This window comes from Xiphias gladius, chromosome 4 (assembly GCF_016859285.1).
Source record: "Xiphias gladius isolate SHS-SW01 ecotype Sanya breed wild chromosome 4, ASM1685928v1, whole genome shotgun sequence".
Lineage (NCBI taxonomy): Eukaryota > Metazoa > Chordata > Actinopteri > Istiophoriformes > Xiphiidae > Xiphias > Xiphias gladius.
The window spans coordinates 3,182,744-3,206,301 of NC_053403.1; the positions used below are offsets into that span (position 1 = coordinate 3,182,744).

Genomic DNA, 23,558 nt, shown 5'->3' on the forward strand with positions numbered 1-23,558 from the left:
TTTCCTGTTAAAAGTATTTTTTTAATTTATTTTTCAACGGGAAAACCCCTGTCTAAGGACAGATGGCGTATTCTGGGATATATAAATAAAACTGACCTGTCTGTTGTTTGGTGCCTTTAATAATCTATGATTATGATTATAATTAGGCCATCATCATCATCATCATTATTATTGGTGAAATTATTCTTATTATTAGCAGTAATAAAACATTCAACATCATCATAAGGAAGTCAGAATTCATGTTCCTGCCATTTAAAGCTGTAGCTGTATCCTCTCTGTGCTTATTCTATACGTTTGTATGGAGATTAGAGACCCCCTCCCCCCCCTCAAAACCGCGCTTCTCCTCCCCCTTGCATCATCTTCATCATCATCATAACACGGAAGCAGTAGACGGAGGGGGGCAGGAGCGGCGCAGACGCAGGGAGGGAGGTTCAGACAGGTGAAAACAGGGGCGAAGAGACGCGGAGAGACGAAGGTAGACAAAGGTGCAGCGAGGCGAAGGCAGGCAGGTGAAGGACGACGGAGAGAGCGAGCACCATGGCGCTGATCCCCTCGCAGGTTCTCCGGGTCGCCATCCTGCTGTCGTACTTCTCCATCCTCTGCCACTACAAAGCCCTGGACATGCCGGCACAGCAGACCTACGGAGGCAGCTGGAAGTTCCTGACCTTCATCGACCTGGTAAGGTTCGGCGGTGCGTCCCGCATCTCGAGCCCCCGGCCGGGTTCGCTTAACGGCGGCGGCGGACTCGAACGCTCGTCCGTCGCTTCCGTCGCTGCCCTGCCCTCGTTGCCCGCCCCCCTTTGATTCACTGCGGACGAGAGAGGGGGCGGCGAAGTGGCGACGATTCACCCCGCATTGTGCCTGGGCTCGCTTTTTCCAGTCGTCGGCGGCCGGCGGGCTAGCGGGCTAGCGGGCTGAACCGGAACAGGTGTTGTGGTACAGGCTGAACCCCCCCCCCCCGCCAGCTCACGCGGGAGCGCGCCGCGCGCACTCTATTGATTGTAAGGGCGAGCTGGGGACCGAAGGAAAATTATCCGGGGGGGGGGGTCAGGAAAGGGGGAGGGTCTTTCGTTTTTCCACACCCCAGATGCATATTTCACCCTTTTACTGCAGGATTTGCAGTTTTTTTTTAAAAAAACAAAAGAAAAACAAACAAAAAAACCCCAAACCTGAATGGTTTCCATTAAAGTAGTTAAATGTCTCGTGAGCCAACCGGATCATAAAAAGGAACATTTTGCCGAACGCGGAAGGCAACAGTCAGGCCTCTGCATCAGGGCTTTATTTTCTGGTTGTTAATATGGGCCAACGTGTCAGTTTTTGAAAAGCAGCAGATATTTAATACGCTCTCTTGGAGTTGCGCGACGTTTTTTTTCACTAGCCGGCGGCCGGCGGCCACTTCGTTTCGCGTCGAGTTACAGTGTGGGAGGAGCCACTTCCAGGGTCTCTGGTTCCAGACGTGAAAGTCAGAATCGTTTTTTTCCCACAGACGGTGTGAAGTGACTCAGACTTGGAGTTCCTCTGCAGCCTGGATCGGCACGAAACTCTCCTGCTTAAATCATCAGTGCAAAAAAAAAAAAAACCTCAAGAACCGAGTCCGAAAATATCTGCTTCTTTGATTAAAAAGTTGGAGGTACAACCTTGTGCACATAAAAACATCCAGGTAGACGTTAACTACGACTCCCAAGGTGCATTTTGGCAAGATACATCCAATCACTGAACCTAAGACTCTGCGTGCAGCTAACGGAGGGTGGACGCCAAAGGTGACGGTGGGGAGAAACCTAAAAAAAAAAGAAAAAAAGAGCATCTGCAGCTTAAATCAGTTCACCTTTAAATTCTGGTTCGACCGTGGGACACAGAGCTAATCCAACGCTGGAAATGCAGAAAGATGAAGTGAGGCCAAATACAACAAACTATAACCACAAAACTGAGGCTGAGCACAGGATAAAAGCGGTTATTTTAAAAGTATGTATTTCCATAAAGGTCCGGAATAATAGAGATTCATTTCACTGTTAGTCCTCATTAGGGCCTAACGGCAAACCAAGGGTCTCGCTTGTGTTCCTGTAATTTGCATTTTGATTTGTTAGTAGTTTATTCAAAGAGAACAATAAAGATAAACATGATTACACAGGGGAAAGAAATGCAGGAAATGTAATGTGTGCAGCCGGCGATGTGTCCGTTCACGCTACTTTCCCGCTTTAGACTCCAGGTAAAGCATCGAGATGCAGTGAGTATGTGACTAAAACACGTTTCAGGATCGAAACAACAGAGCGGACGTCAACATTAACGCCAGCGTCGAGGTTTCTGGAGAATTCTGGGCACAGACGGATAATTCCCCTTGATGCGCTTGTGAAGGCCACGTGGCGGTTGAGGGCCGGCGGTGCCCTGAACGGCGGATTAAATTAAGGGCTTCACACTATAATGACGGGCGAAAAAAATTGGAAGAAGACACAAACGCAGAAGACACACAGCTGCCGTTCATGCTGAGCAACGCGCGCGCACACAAGCATTGACAAACAGGCCGGCATTCACAGACGTAGCCTGTCCACTTTGGCCCGGTGTTAACCGGGACCTCGCTGCAGCCATTAGGGACCAGTAGTTAGAAGAAGGCTCCCTTTTTCTCCGTATTCCAAGCACAAATCAATGCACCTTTTTAATGGCTGTTTCTCTTTTATGTCTGTTTATTTGGTCAGAAATAAAGAGGTCGTTATTTGTCCTCGGGTTATTTTTCCCTCTGCTCTTTGTTTTTAAAAGCCTCCCCCTCGTGAGGCATTCAGAGGGATACAAAACTCCAACAGGAGCGGCCCACGCTGCCTGAACTTTAGCCCGCTGCTTTAAGCTGCTCGCTGTTGTGGGGATAATGGGGGGGGGGGAATTAATTTTTTGGAGATGACGAGACTTAATTATTTACCGGGATGTTACTCTGCTATTCATTCCTGTGATAGAAAAACCAGGTATCGTCTGCTTCTGGCTTTGGTTCGGAAAAGTTTTTTTTTTTTTTTTTTAACAGGCCGTAAAGCGTTAATAAAAAAAAAAACACAAAAACAGCAACAACCACAACAATAACAACAGTTATACTTATTACAGCTGCTATACTTTTATACTTATTACTATTAATGATAATGTATCCAAGAAAATCCGGATTGGGGAGGCAAAGAAACATCATTAGACTTTTCTTAGCAGTGTTTCAGTTAAGGTTTGTCTAACGGCAAAATAATCCCCTCTGAAGTGCGTACCTGTTGGTGTGTTTGTGTGTGTTTGTGAGCGTGTGTGTGTGTGTGTGTGTGTGTGTGTGTGTCGTGTGCGCGTGAGAAATAGCTGTGTCATATTTTCCACATTAGACCTCTCCTCCTGGTTAACTGTGCTTTTAACGATCTGTACACACCGGCAGCCAGGAAACACACACCACTACAACGTTTGGCTCTTAATCGTTGTGTGTGCGCGCTCGCGTGCGTTAGTGCACGTGCAGCATATAAACTCTGCATTTCGCCGCTACGTTGACACTGAAACGCGGACACCGTTGCCTTTTAGATCCGTTTCACAAATAATAGTCGGTGTGAGCTGGGAGAAGAGGCGAGAGTGTGTCGTTGGCGTTCAGAGCCTCATCGCTAGCTGAATTCTCATAGAAAGCCATTATCTAAGTAGCAGACGAGCTACGTTAGACAGGGAAGCGGCCTGAGATTTGTACCATCGTCGAAGGGGTGACGGGCAACGCACACACCAAGTAGGGTGAACTGTAAAACATCCTACTTCGGACAATAGGATGATATACGTATACAAACACACACACAGATATTTAAAACTGGGTGTGAACTGGCATCCGATGGCTTTAAAGCCAAAATGCCTGCAGCGTCCAGCCACCCCCTCACCCGCTGGGTGACACCGGATACTCCCGGAGGGGGAGGAGGAGAGACGGGCACGCGCTTCCTCTCCATCTTTTCTCCGGAACAGAAGGGCAGAATTTGTCATTGTGAACATATTGATGGGAGTTTTTCATTACACGGAGACGGAGGCTAAATTACTGAGTCGCTCTCTCCCTCCCTCCCTCTCTCTCACCACAGTCCACTTAATGCCCTGCAGGTCCCTCTGAACCTGAGCATTTGAAATTCATGATATAAGAGAAGTGTTTATGGTTCCATTGGAAACACGGCGTGTTTCGGGGGGAACCGTTTTGGTTTTTGTTTTGTTTGTTTTTTGGCAGAAAGGTTCCAGTGTTTCCAACTGTTGGAGAACTTATTTTTGGTGAACGACTCCTGAGGCAGGGAACTTAAACACCCACCATTTGAGAGTTGATTACAAAACAGCATTGCACTCTCAGGATCTGGTGAGGAAGTAGTTTCCTTATGAATCTGCACACAGACACACTATTATCAAACGCCCTCAAGCCACGGTTTTATCTGTATTTCCGCTCAGCTCTTTGGAGGACAGGCTTGGTCAGATACTTGACGGTGACTTTTCCGCCGGTTCTGTGAAATATGAATCTATTTTTAAGCTTTCTTGCATGTCATTATGACACGGCTTAAAAAAGGAAAAGAAAAAGAAAAAAAAACAACTGGTGCATTCAAGTGCATTCATTCAAGTGGTTTAAGTTGGAGGACCGCCGTCGCTAGGTGATGGCCAATAAAATGGAAATGGCCTCGCACCCTTCTAAAGATGGCAAATGATTTTGTGTTTTATTGGATTTCAGCGTTAAGTTTAGGAAAAACAGTAAAACTCGAAGAAAGATTTAAAAAAAGTAATTAAAAACTTACTTCCACTGGCTCTGTAATTATAAAAAAACATCAACTCATTCACATACAGTGTCAGTGAGTCATCCAGATAGACTGTTGTTGTGAAAGAGGCTAACATGACCCCAGCCGAAGGCACTAACAGTCTCGTCGTACTATTGTCTTTATTCGAAGGTGGACGGTGGAGAAGCTGAGTGACATGAGGGCCTGGGGGGTCCAGAACCTGAACCCATCACACAGTCCTGGTCCTGGCACCCCTGGATTTTAAGCACAGAATTTAGAATATCGTCTGAAATAAATGCAAATGAACCCGTCTTGTGTAATCAGAATATTTAAGTTATTGATCAACAACAACAATAAGAAATGATGACGAAAGACGACGGTTGAGGAACACAGTGTGCGCGACCGTGACGCAGGGAGTTTAGCAACTCACGGCCACAGTAGCTAGACCTGGAAAAACAAAGGGGGCCACAAGGGGCCCGGGTTGCTGGTCCCTCCGTGGAAGCCTCTGTCTGACTGGTAGAAAGCCGCTCCCTCGTGGCCACGGGAAGAACAAAAATCTGAGTCAGACTGTTTCGCCGCCGTATATAGTAAAACCGGCAGACCAGCACATCCGGCTAAAGGTGCGTTGGGACTGAATGTGGAGCAAATTTTAGAAAAGCGATGCAACTTTATGTGAAGTCAATACATTGACACTAGTGGACGCGAACGTGTGTCACTCTCAAACCCGTGCCCCTGAACATTCGACACCAGTAAACAAAGCAGAGGGGAAGGGAGTAAAGTTTAGGAAAGAAGCTAAGCTCCCGTAAGTTCCGGGATCGGTCGAGGGCTGAGCCACAGCTAACGACTGTACAGTTCAGCCGTTTGCGCTGAATAAACGCGAGCTACAGAAACACTCCAGCGGTCATATCTGTCGCGTGACAAACTGGCTCTGCGGCTTGGCTGCGGTCGTACACGCTCGCCTCGGGTTGAAGTCGATGCCCCAGGCCTTGTCTCTCGAGGAAGTGATTTCGGGGCAATGTACGAGATTACTGACTGAGGTAGAGGTAGGCGAAGCAGGTGAAGGAAAAGTGGCTCCCCCCATAAAATGTAATGATGGCATCACTGTCTGGTTGCTCATCGTGTCTCTTGTCCTCTCTGAACTCTTCTTCTTTTGCTTCCTCTGAAAAACTCACTGTCAAAGCTCTTTCTCTCTTTCCTTCTGTCTTTCTTTCTTTCTTTCTTCCCCCCCCCCGTCCGTCTCTTTGAAGCGTTTGTCATCCGAACGCGTGGCAGCTGTTCAAGAGCTCGCTGAACTCTCTCGTCTGCGTCTCTGCAGGTGATCCAGGCGGTGTTTTTCGGAGTGTGTGTCCTGATCGATGTGTCCAGTCTGCTGACGAAGGGGGGCGACAGCAGGGAGCAAGAGCGGCAGCTGAGGAAGCTGATTGGCCTGAGGGACTGGATGATGGCCGTCCTGGCCTTCCCTGTCGGAGCGGTGAGCGGATGGATGCGTACCACCAGACACACACACACCAGACACACACAAGCCTGGGGAGGGATCAGCCTGGCTTGCAGGAATCATGGGCTTGAGTAATGCGTCTGCAGTATAATCGTATCTCTCTCTAGCTCTCTGGCTCACCTTTGCCCTCTCTGGAGGGTGGTGACAGCAGTTTTCTACAAACCCCTAAGCATGGAGACTAGTGTCAAATGGCCTAAGCGTTAGTTTCAGAAGGCTCCTCCTCTTTTATAAACCCCCCGAAAAACCAATGCTCGTCCTCTCCCTGTTCGGATTACGACACACGTAGACCTTGGTGAGTCGAGTGACTGCTTATTTAGATTTTTTTTTTTTCAAGCTTATCACATGGTGCAGTTATCCAGAGGCCGTCTCGGGCGGCTCTCGAGCTTGATGGTTTACTTAACAACAACAATAAACCATTCAACGGCATCTCCGAGTTACATAAACGCTCGCTAGAGGGGCTACACACAAACGGTGCGAAGATGCCTGCCCGACAGTCGTGGGAGAGATGAGGAGTCGTCCCTTTTCTGTTCGAAATTAAAAAAAATAAAGGTTTTGACAATATGAGGCATAAACTCTTGGCGACTCAGCAGCACGGTTTGATAGTGATCTGGGAGATGGAGGGGCGTATAACTGCAACAGTGTTAGGGTTTGAGGTATGCAGTGTTCTTCCCCCTAGGGAAATTCATAGAAAATACTACTATTGAAAATACTAAACACCCTCCGATGCGCCGATATGATCACGGGGGCATCTGCAGACCTTGGAAAGTCCTAAAAAGCACCGATTTCAGTTTTCCTCAAAAAGGAAAAAACAAGGAATTAAAAAGTCTTAACTTTAATTCATTGTTATAACACTACATATTTGCTGATCATGTGTCTATGATTTTACTTGGTAAACCATGTAGCTGAAACCACCAATTCTTGTGGTTCCAGCTACTCAAATGAGAAAGTGCATATTTTCTCTGTTTCGTATCATTGTCTCAAATAATGAAAGCGAGCGATGTCGGGATGTTACCTCTGGCTGTGGGAATGCGGTTTTTTTTTTGTTTTGTTTTTTAACATTTTCCAACATTTCATAGTCTAAACAAAGAATTAGTGATCGGAAAAGAAAAAAAAAAACCACAGAGAGATTAATGGACAGTGACAATAATCAGTAGTTGCAACCCTCGTGTGTTTGTCTGCACAGATTTGTTTAGATCTGACACACTTGCAGCTGTTTACCCAGACTGCGTGACAACCCGCACTTGCCATTTACAGCTGCGACCTGAAGTGGCTTTGTAGGCTTCAGGCTGGGCTTAGTCACAGTTTGTTTTAGTAACTGTGGTTGAACGAATCCAGTCTAGACACTACTCACATCTTTGCCATTGTTGCGTAGCCAGCTAGACAAAATGTCCATAGGTCAAATGTCAACAACATTTTTTACAAGCGATATATATACTGTACGTACAAAGTAAGGCCAATATCATATGGAAAACTCGACTGCCTCTCCGGGTAATTACCCAAAAACAAATATACTAAATTCAGTTCTTGCCAAACTTCAGCTTCAATAAACCTCTCCCACCTTTCCAAACGTTTTTAATGTCTTTTTTTTTTTTTTCTGTTTGCAATTTATCCTTCCAGAAAAAGTAGTGGTTACTAAGGATTATAAATCGATTTAATAATCAAGGAATCCAGCCCAGCAGCTTTAAAACTCAAGATTTTTCCTATCAAAAGGATCAGATTGATAATATAGCTAAATCTCTCCGTAAAAGCACCCAGTACCACAGGGGGAAAAAAAAAACAGGTACAGTTATCAACACTTGGTGCTAAGGAGACAGTTTGTTTGGTAGCAAAAAAAAAAAAAAAAGGATTGAGGTCCAAAAAGCGGCCCGAGTGTCAACAAATGAGCGTGGACCTTGAGCAGCTCGTGTCAGCTGAGGCTCAGTTAAATCCTCCTGTGAATAAGCGGGACGGAGGAAACGGTGGCGAGTCGTCCTCTGTTGCTTCAGTCAGCCAGGCGCTGCCCTCTGTCTGATCCTCAGGCCGTTCTCACAACGCTGGCAGACTCCACTCGCGCGGTTCTGCCTCCCTCGCAGTCATTAAGGCGCGCGCTCACACACGCACACCTGTTTACTCAAGATCTCAGCTGGCAAGGTGCCCTGTAGCTGCTACGCAGAGGAACCTGTCTGGCCACAAACCATATCCTAAGTTTTGACACACGTGCACACACACACCGACACTTACGCAGCCATGAATATGCATGCTATACACCCACAGACACTAATCACGCACAGTTGGTAGCTAACCGCCCCGAGCAACCTCAGTTCCAGTCAGAGCGCTGCCACAGTCGGGGCTACACACACACACATCCGCTCGCTTTGACGCACGCACCTGAGGAAGCAGTCGCCTGGCATGGTGTCGCGGGTTGGGCACAGAGTTCAGTTTACAAGCAGCACAATAGACATAATTATCACCACAGCTAATGTCTGGAAACCTAGTCTGACTGACATGGAAAGAGTGTGTGTGTGTGTGTGCGTGTGTGTGTGTGTGTGTGTGTGTGTGTGTGTGTGTGTGTGTGTGTGTGTGTGTGTGTGTGTGTGTTCGCGCGCCGGCATACGGGTGTAGCTCTTCTTGTGTTTGCTGTGTACACACATGACGGTGCATATATTACACGTGTTTATCGTGTGTGCATGCGTGTCCATGTGGACGTCTACTTTAGTGATCAGCAGTGTTTAAAACGTGTGCGTGTATCTATGACACACAGGGACAAAGTGTGTGTGTGTGTGTGTGTGTGTGTGTGTGTGTGTGTGTGTGTGTGTGTGTGTGTGCGTGTGTGCAAGCGTGTGTTTCCTGTCATCACCAGCCTGTTGAAAGCAGAGAGCATGCCATTCAGGGTTGGTTCAGATGCCTCGAACAGGATTCTAGATGACGGTCAGGTAATTCCACCCCCATCCTGCCGGACGTGGTCTGGCCCGGGTCCAAACCGTCTGCTGGAGATACATTAGACCCAGAGTTTGTTAGCTTATGGTGCATTCAGGACAGAAGGAGGTCTACTTGTCCCACGTACAAAGAAGAAAGAGACTAAATGTCTGTAGCCATACTAGTGGGTTCGTGATGCTATAACGAGATATATATATATATATATATATATATGGGGGTGTTACCTAAATTAAATTAGACATTAACATTATTGTTATGCTAAACGTAAGCAGGATAACATGCTAACATTTAACGGTTCGAATCGTCAGTTTTTAATAACATTTGCCTGACGTTAGCATGTTAGCCTGATATTTTGTCATGAACCAAAAGTTGTGACAGGTGGAAATTCTGACCTGCCAGTGGAACCAGGTTAAGCTACAGAGCCGCCGAACTTATGCAGATTCATCCTCTGGGGACCATGACTGTCCATTCGATAGTCGTCTCGATGCGTCACTCTGTGTCGGACTGTTCCTGTCTGTCAGCTCAGCTCAGCTTCTCGCGGATATCGACCGTTGCCATAAATAAAAACACTGTACGCAAAACTTCAATTTCCCTTGCTTTTGTTGCTTCAGCACGGCAGATTGGATTTTTATATTTAGGGCCAGCGATGTCCTGGCAACAGTCGACTGCACTTTAAAAAGGAAACGAAACTTAGCCCACAGAGGAGGCGTCAACAAATGAAAGCGAGAGAAACTACCCCTGTCTCAGGGTAATAAAATGGGAGGACCGGGGATTAGGATTATTTCTTATCACTGACCTAACGGCAGGACAGACGTCGGGTAACCAGCATCGATTCAATCAAATAGTGTTGCTGCATATTTTAATTTCAGTGTTTTTGAGCAGCTGTTTTGCATTAATATGCCTCGTTTGAAGACGGATGCACACTGTTTGCTAACTTGGTGTGTTTTTTTGTTCTTTTTCTTTTGTTTCTGTCTCTCTCAAGTTTGTGGTCTTTACATTCTGGACTCTTTACCTGTACGACAGAGACCTGGTCTACCCCAGACTACTGGACAACTTCATCCCCCAGTGGCTCAACCACGGCATGGTGAGTGGATTTTTCTCTACCGATACCGTTTCCGATCATTTGGTCAGCGAACGTGAAATTATTTAAATGAGTCCTGCGCTGGTCCGGTTGTGTAAAAAAAAACTTCAGAACCCGAACTTACCAGAAACTCGTCACCAGAAATGATCTCTAAATCAGGTCCGGAGGCGGAAACGGGATTTTTATCTCTTTCCTCCGTTTTTTATTGTTTCTCCTTCTCCTGTGTTTTCACTCGTGTGTTGCCTGCACCGAAATAATTTTCACCAGTAGCAGTGAAGGAACATATACCGCATGCGCGTTTTTACCCATTAGATGCAGTTTTTGTTGTCAACAGATCATGTGCAGGAAAAACCTCGGGTCCAAAACCTGCTGTTGGATCAGTAGCACAAAATTATTTGACTGATTGATGGATCCTTACATTAGATTTCGACACGGCAGGACATGTAAAATGAGTCCTACCTGGATCATTATTACCTGATAAATCTTATCGGCGGTCAGAGTTGGTGCTGGTGAACCTCTGAATTTGAATGGAGCCATTTGCGGGTCGCTGGCTTTGATTTGCCGTCTAGAGGAAGCGGGTTTAATCTAATGTTTAGACAGCGACTATCGCACTGCGGACCATGTCGCCTGACCGATAACACCGTCAGCTGTGTGTGTGTTTAAATCCGCCAGTGAGATAATCTGAAATTTTTTCCAGCGCTCTGGCTGTAGTATGCAAAACCCTCTCATCGGACTTCCTCCTGCCAGAACACTGTCCACAGAGCAGTGCGAGGTGAGGTGGCGTGTGTTATGTTTCAAAGAAGGAAAAAAAAAAAAAGGAGAGAGAGAGAGAGAGAGAGATCATTCCCATTACGCTACTTTGAAACTGAAAGAGACAAAAGACAGTGTGTGTGTCTGTTTGGCGTCTCTTCTCGTACTCCAGGAGGTGAGGTAATAGCTGAGTGGTTGCTATGGCGCCGTTGCCAAGAACCAAAACAACCAGAACACCACCACCGGCAGTGTGTGTGTGTGTGTGTGTGTGTGTGAGTGAGAAAGACAGAAAACGTGAGGAAGTTTGTGCATGTGCGCATACCTTTTGTGTAACACTGTGTGATGGAAGAGACATATTGTGTGTGTGTGTGTAAGCGCGTCCAGCGGTTGTAAATATTTTGCGGTATTCCATGGTATCACTGTTGTTTGTTTATACCGGCTGCCACGGCAACCGTGTCGCCATTCCCACTGGAGGAGGGAGGGGTTGAGTGATGCAGGGAGGATTTTCGGAACGTGTTCGGCCGTCCTGCCAACGGAGTAATTGAAAGTGATCAAGTGGAAGTCTGACTGCAGGCTTGCTATCGCTCTCCTAGTATCTGCTCACTGTTACTTACGCTCTTGATCTAATTACTACCGAAAAAAAACCCCGTTAACTTGCACTCTGTACTTCTTGCGCTGCTGCGGTTTTAGTTACCGGGTTTGGGGTTGAAGCCGAGCATCCTCTGCCCTCGCTCCGCACGTGGCTGCAAACACACACACACACATGCAGCAGGCAAATCACACTTCCAGTGAAGGCTGAGGGACAAGATAATGGCCTTTTTTCTAGTGGAAGCAGTGGTGAAACTGTGGAAACGGTACTGGATTATAAAAAAAAGGAAGAAAGGATTGAGATATCAAAAGCAAGAGTTAGAGCAAAACGTACGGTAAAAATGAAGAATGATTTTTATCTCTCATGCTATCAAACTGTTTTAATGCTGAGGGGGACTCAGCTGACGATTGGTTTTCCGTGTGATATCGATGGGTGATGAGGGCGATCTTGTTTTCCGACGGTTGCTGGACGTCCTCCGGGTTTCGAGGCCGTGCTGTCACCGATGAGCGCTGTCTTGTGCCCGTCTCCCGCCGTGCGTGTCAAACCGAATTCTTTTAAATCGCACGCCAGCAATCCCAGCGTAGCTACGGTGAAGAGATTCGCCGCAGGTCACGGTGTAGTCGTCGTATAAAGTGGGCGCTATTGGTGGCAGATCGGCCGACTGACGCTGACGACGGGTGGCAGGATTGGGCCTCACCGAAGGCCTGCGTCATGACCAAAAATCCCATCTGTACGTGATGTTATTCGACAGTTTCTGCGGTGAGATTAAGATCTCGCGTTACTTAAAAAGCACTTTTATGCGTAACTGCTGTAACACCTGCCGGAGTTCGGACACAAGCCCCCAAACCATGAGAACGGTTTGGAGTGCGTACCCCGTTTCCTCACTCTGAGCCCCGAACTGGACGCTCACACTGGGTTTAAATATCTTGGTGGTTTGTTTTGTTTTTTCTGCCACTTCTAGGGTCTGCATTTCGGTGTATGCTCAAATAAAGCTACAGTGACACTACTGCTGTTTATTCGTACGGAGCTTTATCTGAAACCCAGTGATTCCCGACCTTTTTTTTTCTCCTAGTGGCCCCTAAACACACAGTAAAATACGTTTACTGTACTTCGTACCCCTTGTCGCGGGTTATCTATGAATTTCTGAGCAGTTTGACCGAGGAGTGACTTTTTTTTTTTTTCCCGAATCATATTTTTGACCTGAATAGTTTTAGAGGCCTGAAGAGGCAGTCAAAGATGATGAAAAGGTTGATTTCATGTAGGAAAAAAAAAGTTTGTTTATCCGTTCGATACCACACCCCAGCGCAGCCCCTTAGATCCGTTCTGTGACCCATTCAGTCGGGTCAGAGGCCCGACCACCAGAACTACTACTGTGCTACCGGCTCTGGCCTGTACCTACTTTGTCTGGGTACTTTTCACGAGCTTCTGCTGTTCTGTTGCAGTAAATCTGTCACACTCTTTGTGTGACTATGCCTTCGCGCGTCCAGATTTCGGGTTTCTGACTCTGTAAAAATGCTTATTTTTGGTGCTTCTACTTAAAACTAAAGCCTCTTTTGACAAAGCGAAAAAAAAAGAAAAAAAAGAAAAACTGTCTACTGACAGAGTATTTAAAGCATTCTCCGTTTCTTCCACCATAATAAAGAATGTTATCCAGGGGTGGGGTCCCCTTCTGTTCAGTGTTGGTTACTAAGAGAGCAACACTCATCAAAACAAAAACTCAACTTTAACCATTTTTATTTTTTTAGTTACGAAGCGTTCGTCCCATCTCCACTGAGTCAACGTAAGACAAAACAATGGCCTCACAAGTGTGTGTTTGTTAGTCTAACACTGGGTCTGACGGCATTGACCTGTGACACGGACATTCACTCTCACACACACACACACACACACACATTCTCTCTCTGCCTCTGTAGTTTAGCTCTAAAAGCTCTGCTGGCCGATAATCAGATGTTTGTTCACATCTGGTGAATCATTGTCGGGTTTGGGTACATTCACTCACGCGTACGCACACACACACACACACACACACAAAAGCACAAACACGAAAACATACACATCCACACTTCACTTTCGACTCTTGCTCTACTCGCATTGTTAGCACTCTGTTTGTGTTTGTGACAGTTAGTGTTATTTTTAGTGCCTCATGTAGAAAGAAGCAGTCGTATAATCATTATCAGTCTTCCCAACAGCCAATAGTACACAAATACCAAGGGTTCTTCACGATGCTTTTTAATGCATTGTCGATGAGACTATCAGCTGTTGTCGCTGTCAACCGAGTCACCGCCCCAGTGACATGCGCTTCAGATTGAACCAGTCACTTAACCCGAACCTATTGTGTCGAACTCCTTCCATGACAGTCGCAGGCCCAACTGTACGGAGCCACTTTACGTCGACGGTATAGTCCGGTGGCTGCTGGGTTTTTTTGAGCCCAGTACCAATTCTGCAAATTTTACAATGGATGTCGTTTTTGTACATAGGCACTTAACATAAACGTTTTTTAATTAGGATCCCTGAGATTTTTTCAGTTAAATCCAGAATATTGTGACCATAACGTGCCGTGCACAAGACATTTGACGCTACGAAAATAAACTCGTGCGTGGTCTCCAGTGGACAGACCTTTTTAATGGAGACACTGTTTCTATATCTAAAAATGACGTTCGCTGTTACACATCAGCCCGCGTGTGCGCAGATATCAATGTACTGCATCTGCAACAAGCTCATATTGGCCGATTTATTCGGTCGAGCTCCTGTCAACTCTTAAAGTGCAGATTTCTTTCAAAACACTGCAGCGTTGCGACACAGAACTTGTCATTACAAGCGCTGATTTTTTTTTAAATGCAACAACGTCAGTTATTCGGAATTAAAGAGGAGAAAAATCTGGATGTAATTGTTGTTATGAGTGAGAGTACTGTACAAACAGAAAGGTAATAATGACAGGCCTGACGCTGAATGGCTTCAGAGCACCAGGGTTAAGTTCAAATTCAGACACAGTTTCACTGAGTTGTTTTTTTTGTTTTTGTTTTGTTTGTTTTTTTTACCATGGAACAGGATTTGTCCCTCTGTGACATGATAAGCTCCTTAAGTCAGAAAACTGTTGAGAAAAATGTCAACAGGAGACTTTTCATTTGATCTTCAGGGTTCGAGTGGAGTTCAGTTTCAAAACCTTTGTCAGTGCAGGAATGCAGGACTGAGCAACGAGTTCTGAATTGGATGCTGCACTTTGAACCCTTAAACTCTGAAGAACCTACCAGTGGCTCCATCTTTATAATCTTTTGTTTAAAAAACAAAACAAAAAAACCCACAGAGGTTTTTTTCAGAATATGGCCACTTGACGTTATGGTGCAGCCTTGAAAAGGGAGAAGATCACTCAGTCTGAGCATCAAACCAGTACAGCTTCATCGGAGCGTTGGAGCAAGCAGATACTGATCCTGTCATTCAGCTGGGAAAAGTTTTCCTAAATTTAAATAAACCTAAGCTGGACACTCCAAATTGACGAGGTCAGACTTTGAAAATGTTAAAAACGATATGGTTCCTCTGTCGATTTAATCGCTCCATGTACGAGGTGAGATCAGAAAATACTGAAAAATGCCCATCGCATTATCCCCAGGTCCCTGGTGACGTCCTCAAATGTCTCATTTTTTAGGCGGTCAACTAATCAATCGATCGATCGAACCGTTGCAGCCCCAGTGGCTGCCCTTGTAGGGACTGAGTTTAGAGTTTAGAGTTTCGCCCAATCCCTTCACTCCTGTGCACACCTGGCCCAGATGTCGCATGAAGTGGGCGTACAGTAAGTGTTGGATTGTCAGTTTACAAGTTAGAAATGCTGGAGGCGACTGAAAAGGAGCGTTTCTTCCATTTCAGACTGTCCGACAACAGCGCGTCTTCTACGCCAAACTCTGTCTCGGTGCGGAGTTGTCTGGGGTTTTTTCTTGGCCGTCCAGCTCAGTAGCGGGAGTAAGACTTGAGCATCGCCTGAGTTTCAGATGCAGGATTGAGCCCTGGTGCTGTGCATACACGTCGCAAGGGATGAGTGGCGGGGACGTGAAAGATTCCCACGTCAACGGCCTGCAACCGCTCACGTCATCCGACGACTCGAGAAGGTTGTACGACCACCGATAATCTCTCAGTACTACGCCTTCGGGGATTTACATTAAGTTTGGATGCGATTGCCCTGAACAACTCGTGTTTGCTTGGGCTCCAGGCACGTCCGCGCCAAGCCGGCTACATCGGAGTTTCCCGGTCGTAAGTACGACGTGAACAGGTCAGAAACTCATAACTATGACGGCCGTGATATGACGCGGGGGCCCTGTCAAAGTCCAGCGGGGGGGTGGGACTGTTTCCATAGGTCCCCGCTCCACCAGTTGCGTCAGTCCCCCGAGGGCTTCGTTCAGTCGCTACAGCTCGGCTTTTATTGCCTTGCTCGAGAAACTACTCAGCAGCATGCGCTCACACAGCCGACAGCGTTTCAGATTCACTCTCCGCAGCTAATTGTTTTAATTTGATTCTGGAGTAGAACCCACAACTTTCGGGACGGTCCCAGGGATTCCAAAACCCACCTCAGCAGATTTGTTTCTGATGCGTCAGCTCCAGTCGTCGGTCGACGGCGGAAGATGTTTGACCCCGTGAACCCGCCTCGCCCACCCCCAGCTGCATATCTCTGCGTGAAATGGTTTGTCCCGTTTTTAGCCCCAGACCGCAGGATCAAACCACCGGTGTTTGACAGAGAGGGGGGATTTTCGACAGAGGCAGGAGGCTGGCTGCTTGAGCGAAACCGCAGACCTCTGGGGGGAAGACAGTGGAGAGAGAGAGAGAGAGAGAGAGAGGACAAGAAAGAGAAGACCTAGAAACAAAAAAAAGAGAGAGAGAGGGAAAGCGAGAATAAAGAGAGTATTTTATTTACGAGCAGCGAGTCCTCTCAACAGAGACTAAACTTAAACACAACCAGGAGACTGGAATTCCACTGAGGCACTCTGGGTAAAACTGCAGCGTCAGGGTGTGTGTGTGTGTGTGTGTCTGTGTACATTGTAATGATGGGAGGGAAACCTAGAATTTAAGACCCCTGGAGAGCTATTCTGTCCCGGTGTTGTTAGTCTTGTTAGTTTGCACATGCTTGGCATCTGCAGTCAGATCTTTTTCGAATCCTCGGGAACCGATTGGTCGGAGTCAAGTCGTGACGCAACGGCCGCCTCCTGCGGCGTACAGTATACAAAGCGCCGCGCTTCAAGAAAATAGACACGCGAGAGTTGGGTTGTGCTGCGGAATCCACTTTCGGCGTGCGGGAATTGAGAAGCCGTCGCTCAGCGTTTTTTAAATTTGGCGACTTCGAAGCCAAAATGTACGAGAATTCGGTTTTTCCCAGCAGGTTTTTAATTCTCTTGACACAAAATTTAGACCAACAGCGAACAGAAAAATCTCTGCACAGAAACCAGGACTAGTGGAAGCCTTTTAATATACATTTTTAAAAATTTACTTTTAAATTTTTACTTATAGACTCTTACCCTCTACATAGGGGCTTAGGTTTTCTGTCTAAAACACAAAGAAATCAGACGACTGCCCGAGAAGCAGGTTGTTTGAAAGGATTTCCTAAAACTGCGGGAAATTGGCAAAGAAAAATCAGTCATTCCGTAGTATCGTATTTGACACACAGCCAGATCTCTACATTTAAAAAAAAATCGACCTCATTGGACAATTTCAGATCTAAAACACGCGTTCGATGCATCAAAGAACCTGTCAGACCTAAAATAGAATTCATATGACAGGCTGCGCCTCCTGCCAGCCAGAGACAGTTGGAGGGAATTGGATAAGTGACTTTTCAGGACAGTTTGGTCGTCGATTTGCGCCAAAGAGCAAAATTGTTTCTGAATTGTTCGAAATCAGTGTGATGTGGTAATCCGCTGGCAGCTCCCTAAATATGTGTTTTACATCAGAACTACATACAGTATAACGTAAAGCAGCCTGAGCTCTGCTACCTGCGGCGTATTTTTTTTTTTCTTTCTTTCACACCTCTTGCACTTCTGACGGAGGGCTCCTCCAACACCAGCTGTCTCTGCTCAGCTCCGTCTGGTATCTGCTCCGCAAAAACCGCCGCGAAGTCACGTTTCGGGAGAGGGAACAACTGGAAAATGAGGAATCCGGCGTTAATCGGCGCGAAGCCCCTTGGCCCGCCGATTTTAGTTTCGTCGACGGAATCGGCGCAGACGTGCACTCTGTGTGTGTGTGTGTGTGTGTGTGTGTGTGTGTGTGTGAGTGAGAGATCTGGCACAAGCGGACTCCCCTGACAGAAGCTTCACTCTGCACCACCAGGGAAGCTTTGGACAGAATTCATGTTTGATTTTGAATCTCTACTCACCTTTTTAGAGACTTTCTCCATTGATTTTCCTTCTTTTTTTTTTTCGCCCTGTCCTTTCCATTCCTGTGGTTATGTACAGCGCTACACGTGCGTAGCCCCTCACAGCCGCAGCTCTCCCTGTCTGGGTGACAGCTGAACTGCATTAGTGCGTTAAGACCACAGATGGGCCTCTCACCGCCCAGTCATATCATGTATTGGCAATCGAAGTCTTAAAGTATAGGCCTGCTATGCGGCAAGAGACGCGTTTGGGCTCTCTAAATCCGGTCTCTCTGTCAGAAGTTTGATAGGAGAAAACCCCCGGATCGTAACCAGCGCCAAGCCGAACCTGCTGCACCCACATTTACACCTACTGGGGCCCGGGGGCATCGAACCAAACAGTTTCCACCATCTCTGACCATCAGTCTGGGAGTAATTAACGGATGGGAGAAGCCCAGTTGTTGTTTTCCTCACTGTAACATGACGAGGCCGAGCAGCTCGACTGCTGAAAACCGAAGAGTTCAGCAGTCTGACTTCGCCCAGGGTGAACAGTCAGCACACACACACACACACACACACACACACACACACTGATCTACAGCTGTGCTCCTGAGAGTGCAAATGAGGTAAGAGGTCTCAACTCTGCTGAGACAATTATGCTTGATGTGTGTGTGTGTGTGTGTGTGTGTGTGACTGGGTGTCTGTATTTTGTATGTGAGTGCCCCCCAGTGGACAAAGAGAGTAGTTCATATGGGAGCAGACAAGCTAAATACTGTATACATCAGCAACACAACAGCTGCAGAAGATTTTGACTGATATCATTTCTGATGTTTGACTGAACGCAAGACAGATGTTAGAGGCGAACAGAGAACATTACTGGCGGAGGGTATGTACAGATGTATGATTTGTGTGTGTGTGTGTGTGTGTGTGTGTGTCTAGTTATTGCTGTCTGATAGTGAGTCACAGCAGCGTGTCTGTGAGTAGTTCTGTGAGCAGACGTGAGAAACGGCGTCGCAGAAAATAGCAGCACATGCCATGACCTCCATTAGATGTGTTTGTGTGCGTAGATGGATTACACAGATGTCTTAACACACACACGTTGTGTATACAGAGATGAATGAATTATTGAAAGAGAACAAACTCAGATTTAGCAGTCATTGGGGTTAAATGTAAAAAGTAAAAAAAAAAAGTGGTCATGGGTCATGTTTTGTCTTTTCTCTTTGTCTTCATTTATCTGTCACATCATGATAACGTGACAGACGAATATATCAGACCCTCCAGCACAGATATTTGCTTTTGGTAAAACCTGTGGGTCTCCAGTTCTCTTCGCCTAAGCAGCTCAACGCTGTGGGCGAAAAACCCGCAGTCAGCAGTGACGCGATCCGAGCTGCAGGACCGACAATGGCCACTAGATGGCCGGCTCCAAAACCTCTCGGGCTCATGCAAGATCCACCCCAAGAACAGAGTGTCGCCGTTTCGTCCTCGAATTACACCATTTCCTCACCCCGCAGCTCGGTACAGCCTCGACGGCCGCACTCCCTTCTCTCGGTGTGCGTCCCCATGGCTGATTCTACAGGCAGTTTTATCAAAAGCTTAAAAAAGAGGCAGATTTCTGATTCCAGCTCCACCGGCCGGGCTCAAAAACATTTCCACCTGTGGGTGGCGACGGTTTCCAGCCCGGATATAACCATGTTTTTGTTCGCTGGGTTTTTACGATTTAATCTTTTTGTTCAGTTCAAGGTTCAGTTTTCGCATTTTCACGGAGTTTTCAACACAAAATGCGACGTTACGACGATTTTTTTCCTTTTCCTCTCTCTCAGCACACCACCGTTCTTCCCTTCATCATCATCGAGATGCGGACCACCCATCATCGGTATCCCAGCAGGCCGTGGGGTTTGGCAGCGGTGTGCTGCTTCGGCATAGGATACATCCTCTGGTACCCAGTGTTTCCTCTTTCAAACACCCACAAACACCAGTAATTAAGTGCCAGGTTCATTTAGTAATGTGAGGAGTATGGGGTGGTTTCGGCTGGAATGACTTGTTTTAGGTTTATTAACTCTGAGGTCCAGTTTGTCTTCGCTAGTTTAGTTTAGGCTTAATTTAGTAGAAGTCTGGTTTAAGTTAGCCGTGTCCGGTTGAGTTTAACATTTAGCCGTTAGCGTGAATTCATTTCGACTGTAATCCTGGTTAAAAAAAAAAAAATTGTTCAATCTTTACTCCTAACTGTTGTCCCACGATGTACTCTACGCGCTACACGCAGGACGTGTTGGGTGCACCAGGTGACCGGCGTGTGGGTGTACCCGGTGCTGGAGCGCATCACCCCGCTGGCTCGAGTCGCCTTCTTCGGTGCGCTGTCGGTGGTGATTTGCGTCCTCTACGTTCTCGGAGAAATCCTCAACAGCTACATCTGGGACCAGCCGCACACAGGTACGCAGCAGGTACACACGCCGTACTTTAAAAACAAACAAACATACCTTACACCTGAACAAGACTTCCAGTCACAAAGATTCTACTATAATATAACTAAAACAATTTTTTTTTTTTTTTTTTTTACTTTAGTGGGGCTTGCAAGACCAATACTGGTCATTTTCCACTTGGTCGTGTTATTCTCTGAGGCTGGTTGTGTTTTACAACTTTAGTGTAGAGCTTAAAACACACACACACACACTTTAAACAGTCAAAATCAAAACCTGCAGAGGATGTTCATTGATGACAAAAGAAGTGGGGAGAAAACCGAACAGGTTGGAGCGGAAATCAACCTGCAAGTAATGATCTGGAAGCACGCAGGGGCGGATTTTCAAGAGCAGACTAAGTTTGGATTAACACAACGAAGCAAGAACAGATATGGGTTTAGAGGAACCGCGTAGCCTGATTTCAGAGAGCAGCAGCGCTTTAGCTCCTTTTCATGAGTTTGTAAACAGATAAAGGCAGAGGAAAATCAGTCACTTTATTGCTGCATCCAATGTCTTTGAATATAAGACTTCGGCGCCGATAAATATATCATATAAATGTGTCTTCTCGTGAAGCCTGTCCACTGACATTCTCGAGCATCCGGAATCTGCCAAAACATGTGGGAAAAAAAAAAATGGAAGGAGCAGATTTCGAACAGACGCGCACGACTCCGCCTGCAGACTGAGGCGGCTCGGATCTCGGGGTCCTGCCATTGATAAGCTCTTCTCAGTCGGTCGGTCAGTCTGAAAGGTGATGAAAAGCAGAGAGAGACAAACCGAAGCAGACGCAGCATCTGCCCACCAGCCACTTCCCAGTCACACACACACACACACACCTTCACAGTCTCCTGACCTTTCAAAGTTCACTCTCCTTTCCTTTTCCCCTCCGTCTCTTTCTCCCAGAAAAGGTCAAAGGTGAGTGACGGTCTCTCGACTGGGGGGGGGCACTGAAACTGGCCTCGGCGGGACAAAGGAGGACGAGTCGTGCCCCGCCCGCCCGGGACAGCAGAAGAAGGAAAACAAGCGACCTCTCTGGAAGTGGAAATGACCAGTAACTCTGAACTGTATCCATAACAATAACCACAAAAAAAGACAGAAGCATCATCAGTTAAATGTAAATAGAGGAAAAGGGCGACAGATGAAGCCGAGTCAAAACTCATCTTTTGGTTTTTTGTTTTTTTTGCTTGTCTTCAGTGGCAAAGGTTAAGCAACCATGTTACATTTGGCTTTGTTATGCGGAGGCCAGTGAACGAAACGCACAAATGCAAATCTACGCATACATACGTGAACACTGAAATACCAGACACCCACACACACACCCACACAGGCACACAGGTACACACACAAACAGCATTAGTGATCTGCTTTTCTGGTACGAACTACTTAACAAAGTGGATGAATTCCTTCATAAGCTACTACGAGACTACTGAAGATAATTATCATTCATCTCATCAGACACTACAAGTCCATTACATGTATGGAAGAAACTAGATGTAAGAACATAATGAATAAAGTTTGAGTGGAAAACCATGTCAGTCAGTCCGGTTTGGATTCTGGGTGAAATCTTGACTTTTGACTCGAGAACCAAAAACCAGAGGATCCTACGTGAAGCGGGTCCGCTTTTGGCTCTGTGTCAGGTCTGGTTTTCGAGTGTGTGCAAAATTAAAAAAAAGAAAAAAATAAATTAAAAAAAAAAAGAAGGGTCTGGTTGGATGAGCAGCACGCTGCATCTTCACGAGTTCGACGCGTTGCGATGGTCAACACGTGCCTCACGCGATGCTCGGTGATTGACCGGAGCTCACGTGAAAGCAAAGTGGGCGACTGTTGTGGGACTTCCACCGAGCAGCGGACGCCAAAACTATGTTTCAATCTAACAAGAAACACCGGGTTCACAGGCACAAACGCCGCCAGGCAGCGTTAAAACCGCTGCGAACCGACGGCGCCTGTGGATGTTGAGACAACGTCAGGATAAACATACAAATGGAAGAAAACCATTTGTATGTTTAGTCTTCATACTTCAGCCGCAACAGAATAATGCGTTCGCTGGCCCCTTGAAGAGAAACTGTTAAAACTGTCTTATCCGAGCTCATTTACTAAAGGTGACACTGGTATTTTGACTGTTTTCACTCCGGCCAGCAGAGGGGGCTACGCCCCCAGCAGCACCCGTAGCACTGACAGAGAAGATGACTGCTCGGTGTTACAAGAGATCGAATGCGTGTGTAATAATCCTTGATATGGACGAGCATGACAGCGAAATGAGAGATCAGCCGAGGGTTGGAGAGACAAGAGACAGAGAGATAGGCGGGCCGGTTACCGTGGGGACACACATCGTGACCGTTTGGCCACGACGGCTGATGGGACCAAGCTGGACCGGGTCCGTCCCAATCTGGGTCAGTTTCTTTTTGACAGTCTGCAAATAAACTCAGGTAGCGTGTGTTGTGTAAAGACTCTAATCGTACGTCTTCAGATCTTGGTTGTTTTTTGTTTTGTTTTTAACGCCTTCGATATTTGCAGGGAGACGTACATGTCTCTCCGTCCATGGGCCAGTCTGGAGGAGACTGGCGAACAACTCATTCTGTCTTTTTTCTGGCGGGAGGAATTTTCGAAACGCAAGGCGCTGCAGGCGGTCGGTCGGCGAAGGACGCAGGCGACAGGTGACCGCCGACAAAGGCGAAAGGTGAAACTAAGGCCGTGCATTTCTCAAGGCAGGAAGGGAGGGGCAGAGAAAAGGGACAAAAACTGAGAGAAAAGGGTCCAAAGACGCGTTAACAGGCTAATGCCAGACCGACTTAAAGGAACGCAAAAAAAAAAGGTAAATAAAGCAACGTGAGAAACTGAGGCTTCACTGGGCATTATATTCCTCCCCCGGTAATGAGCAGAGAGGTGGAGCAGCAGCATTTCAGCAAAAAAAACCAAAACAAAACACAACACAACACTTCCCGTCAAGACAAAGCAAACTCCCCCTGCCGCCCTCCTGTCAGGTCAGTTGGTAGTGAAAACAATACAAATAAAAGAATGAAAAGAAACTTTTTTCTGGCACTGTTGTTCTCTCACCTTTACACAATCTGACATCTCATATTACACCACTTTGTTTTGTTTTTTTTAAATGCTTGACTGTGTGTGTGAGTGTGTGTGTGTGTGTGAGAGAGAGACTCCCCCACTCCTCTCGCTGTCAGTTTGGAAAGGAGCGCTTGACACAACACACTCTGTTCATTAGCGCTCAAC

At 46.6% G+C, this 23,558-nt stretch overlaps 1 protein-coding gene across 1 annotated transcript; it reads left to right on the forward strand.

Moving 5' to 3' along the window:
• Window positions 1–349: 349 nt before the first annotated feature.
• aig1 (androgen-induced 1 (H. sapiens)) lies at window positions 350–21,863 on the forward strand. Its single transcript, XM_040126176.1, has 6 exons — window positions 350–678; window positions 6,043–6,198; window positions 10,121–10,222; window positions 19,704–19,819; window positions 20,144–20,310; window positions 21,237–21,863. The coding sequence occupies exons 1-6, from the start codon at window positions 538–540 to the stop codon at window positions 21,254–21,256; spliced, it is 702 nt and encodes a 233-aa protein (XP_039982110.1). The 5' UTR covers window positions 350–537; the 3' UTR covers window positions 21,257–21,863.
• The last annotated feature ends 1,695 nt before the right edge of the window (window positions 21,864–23,558 follow it).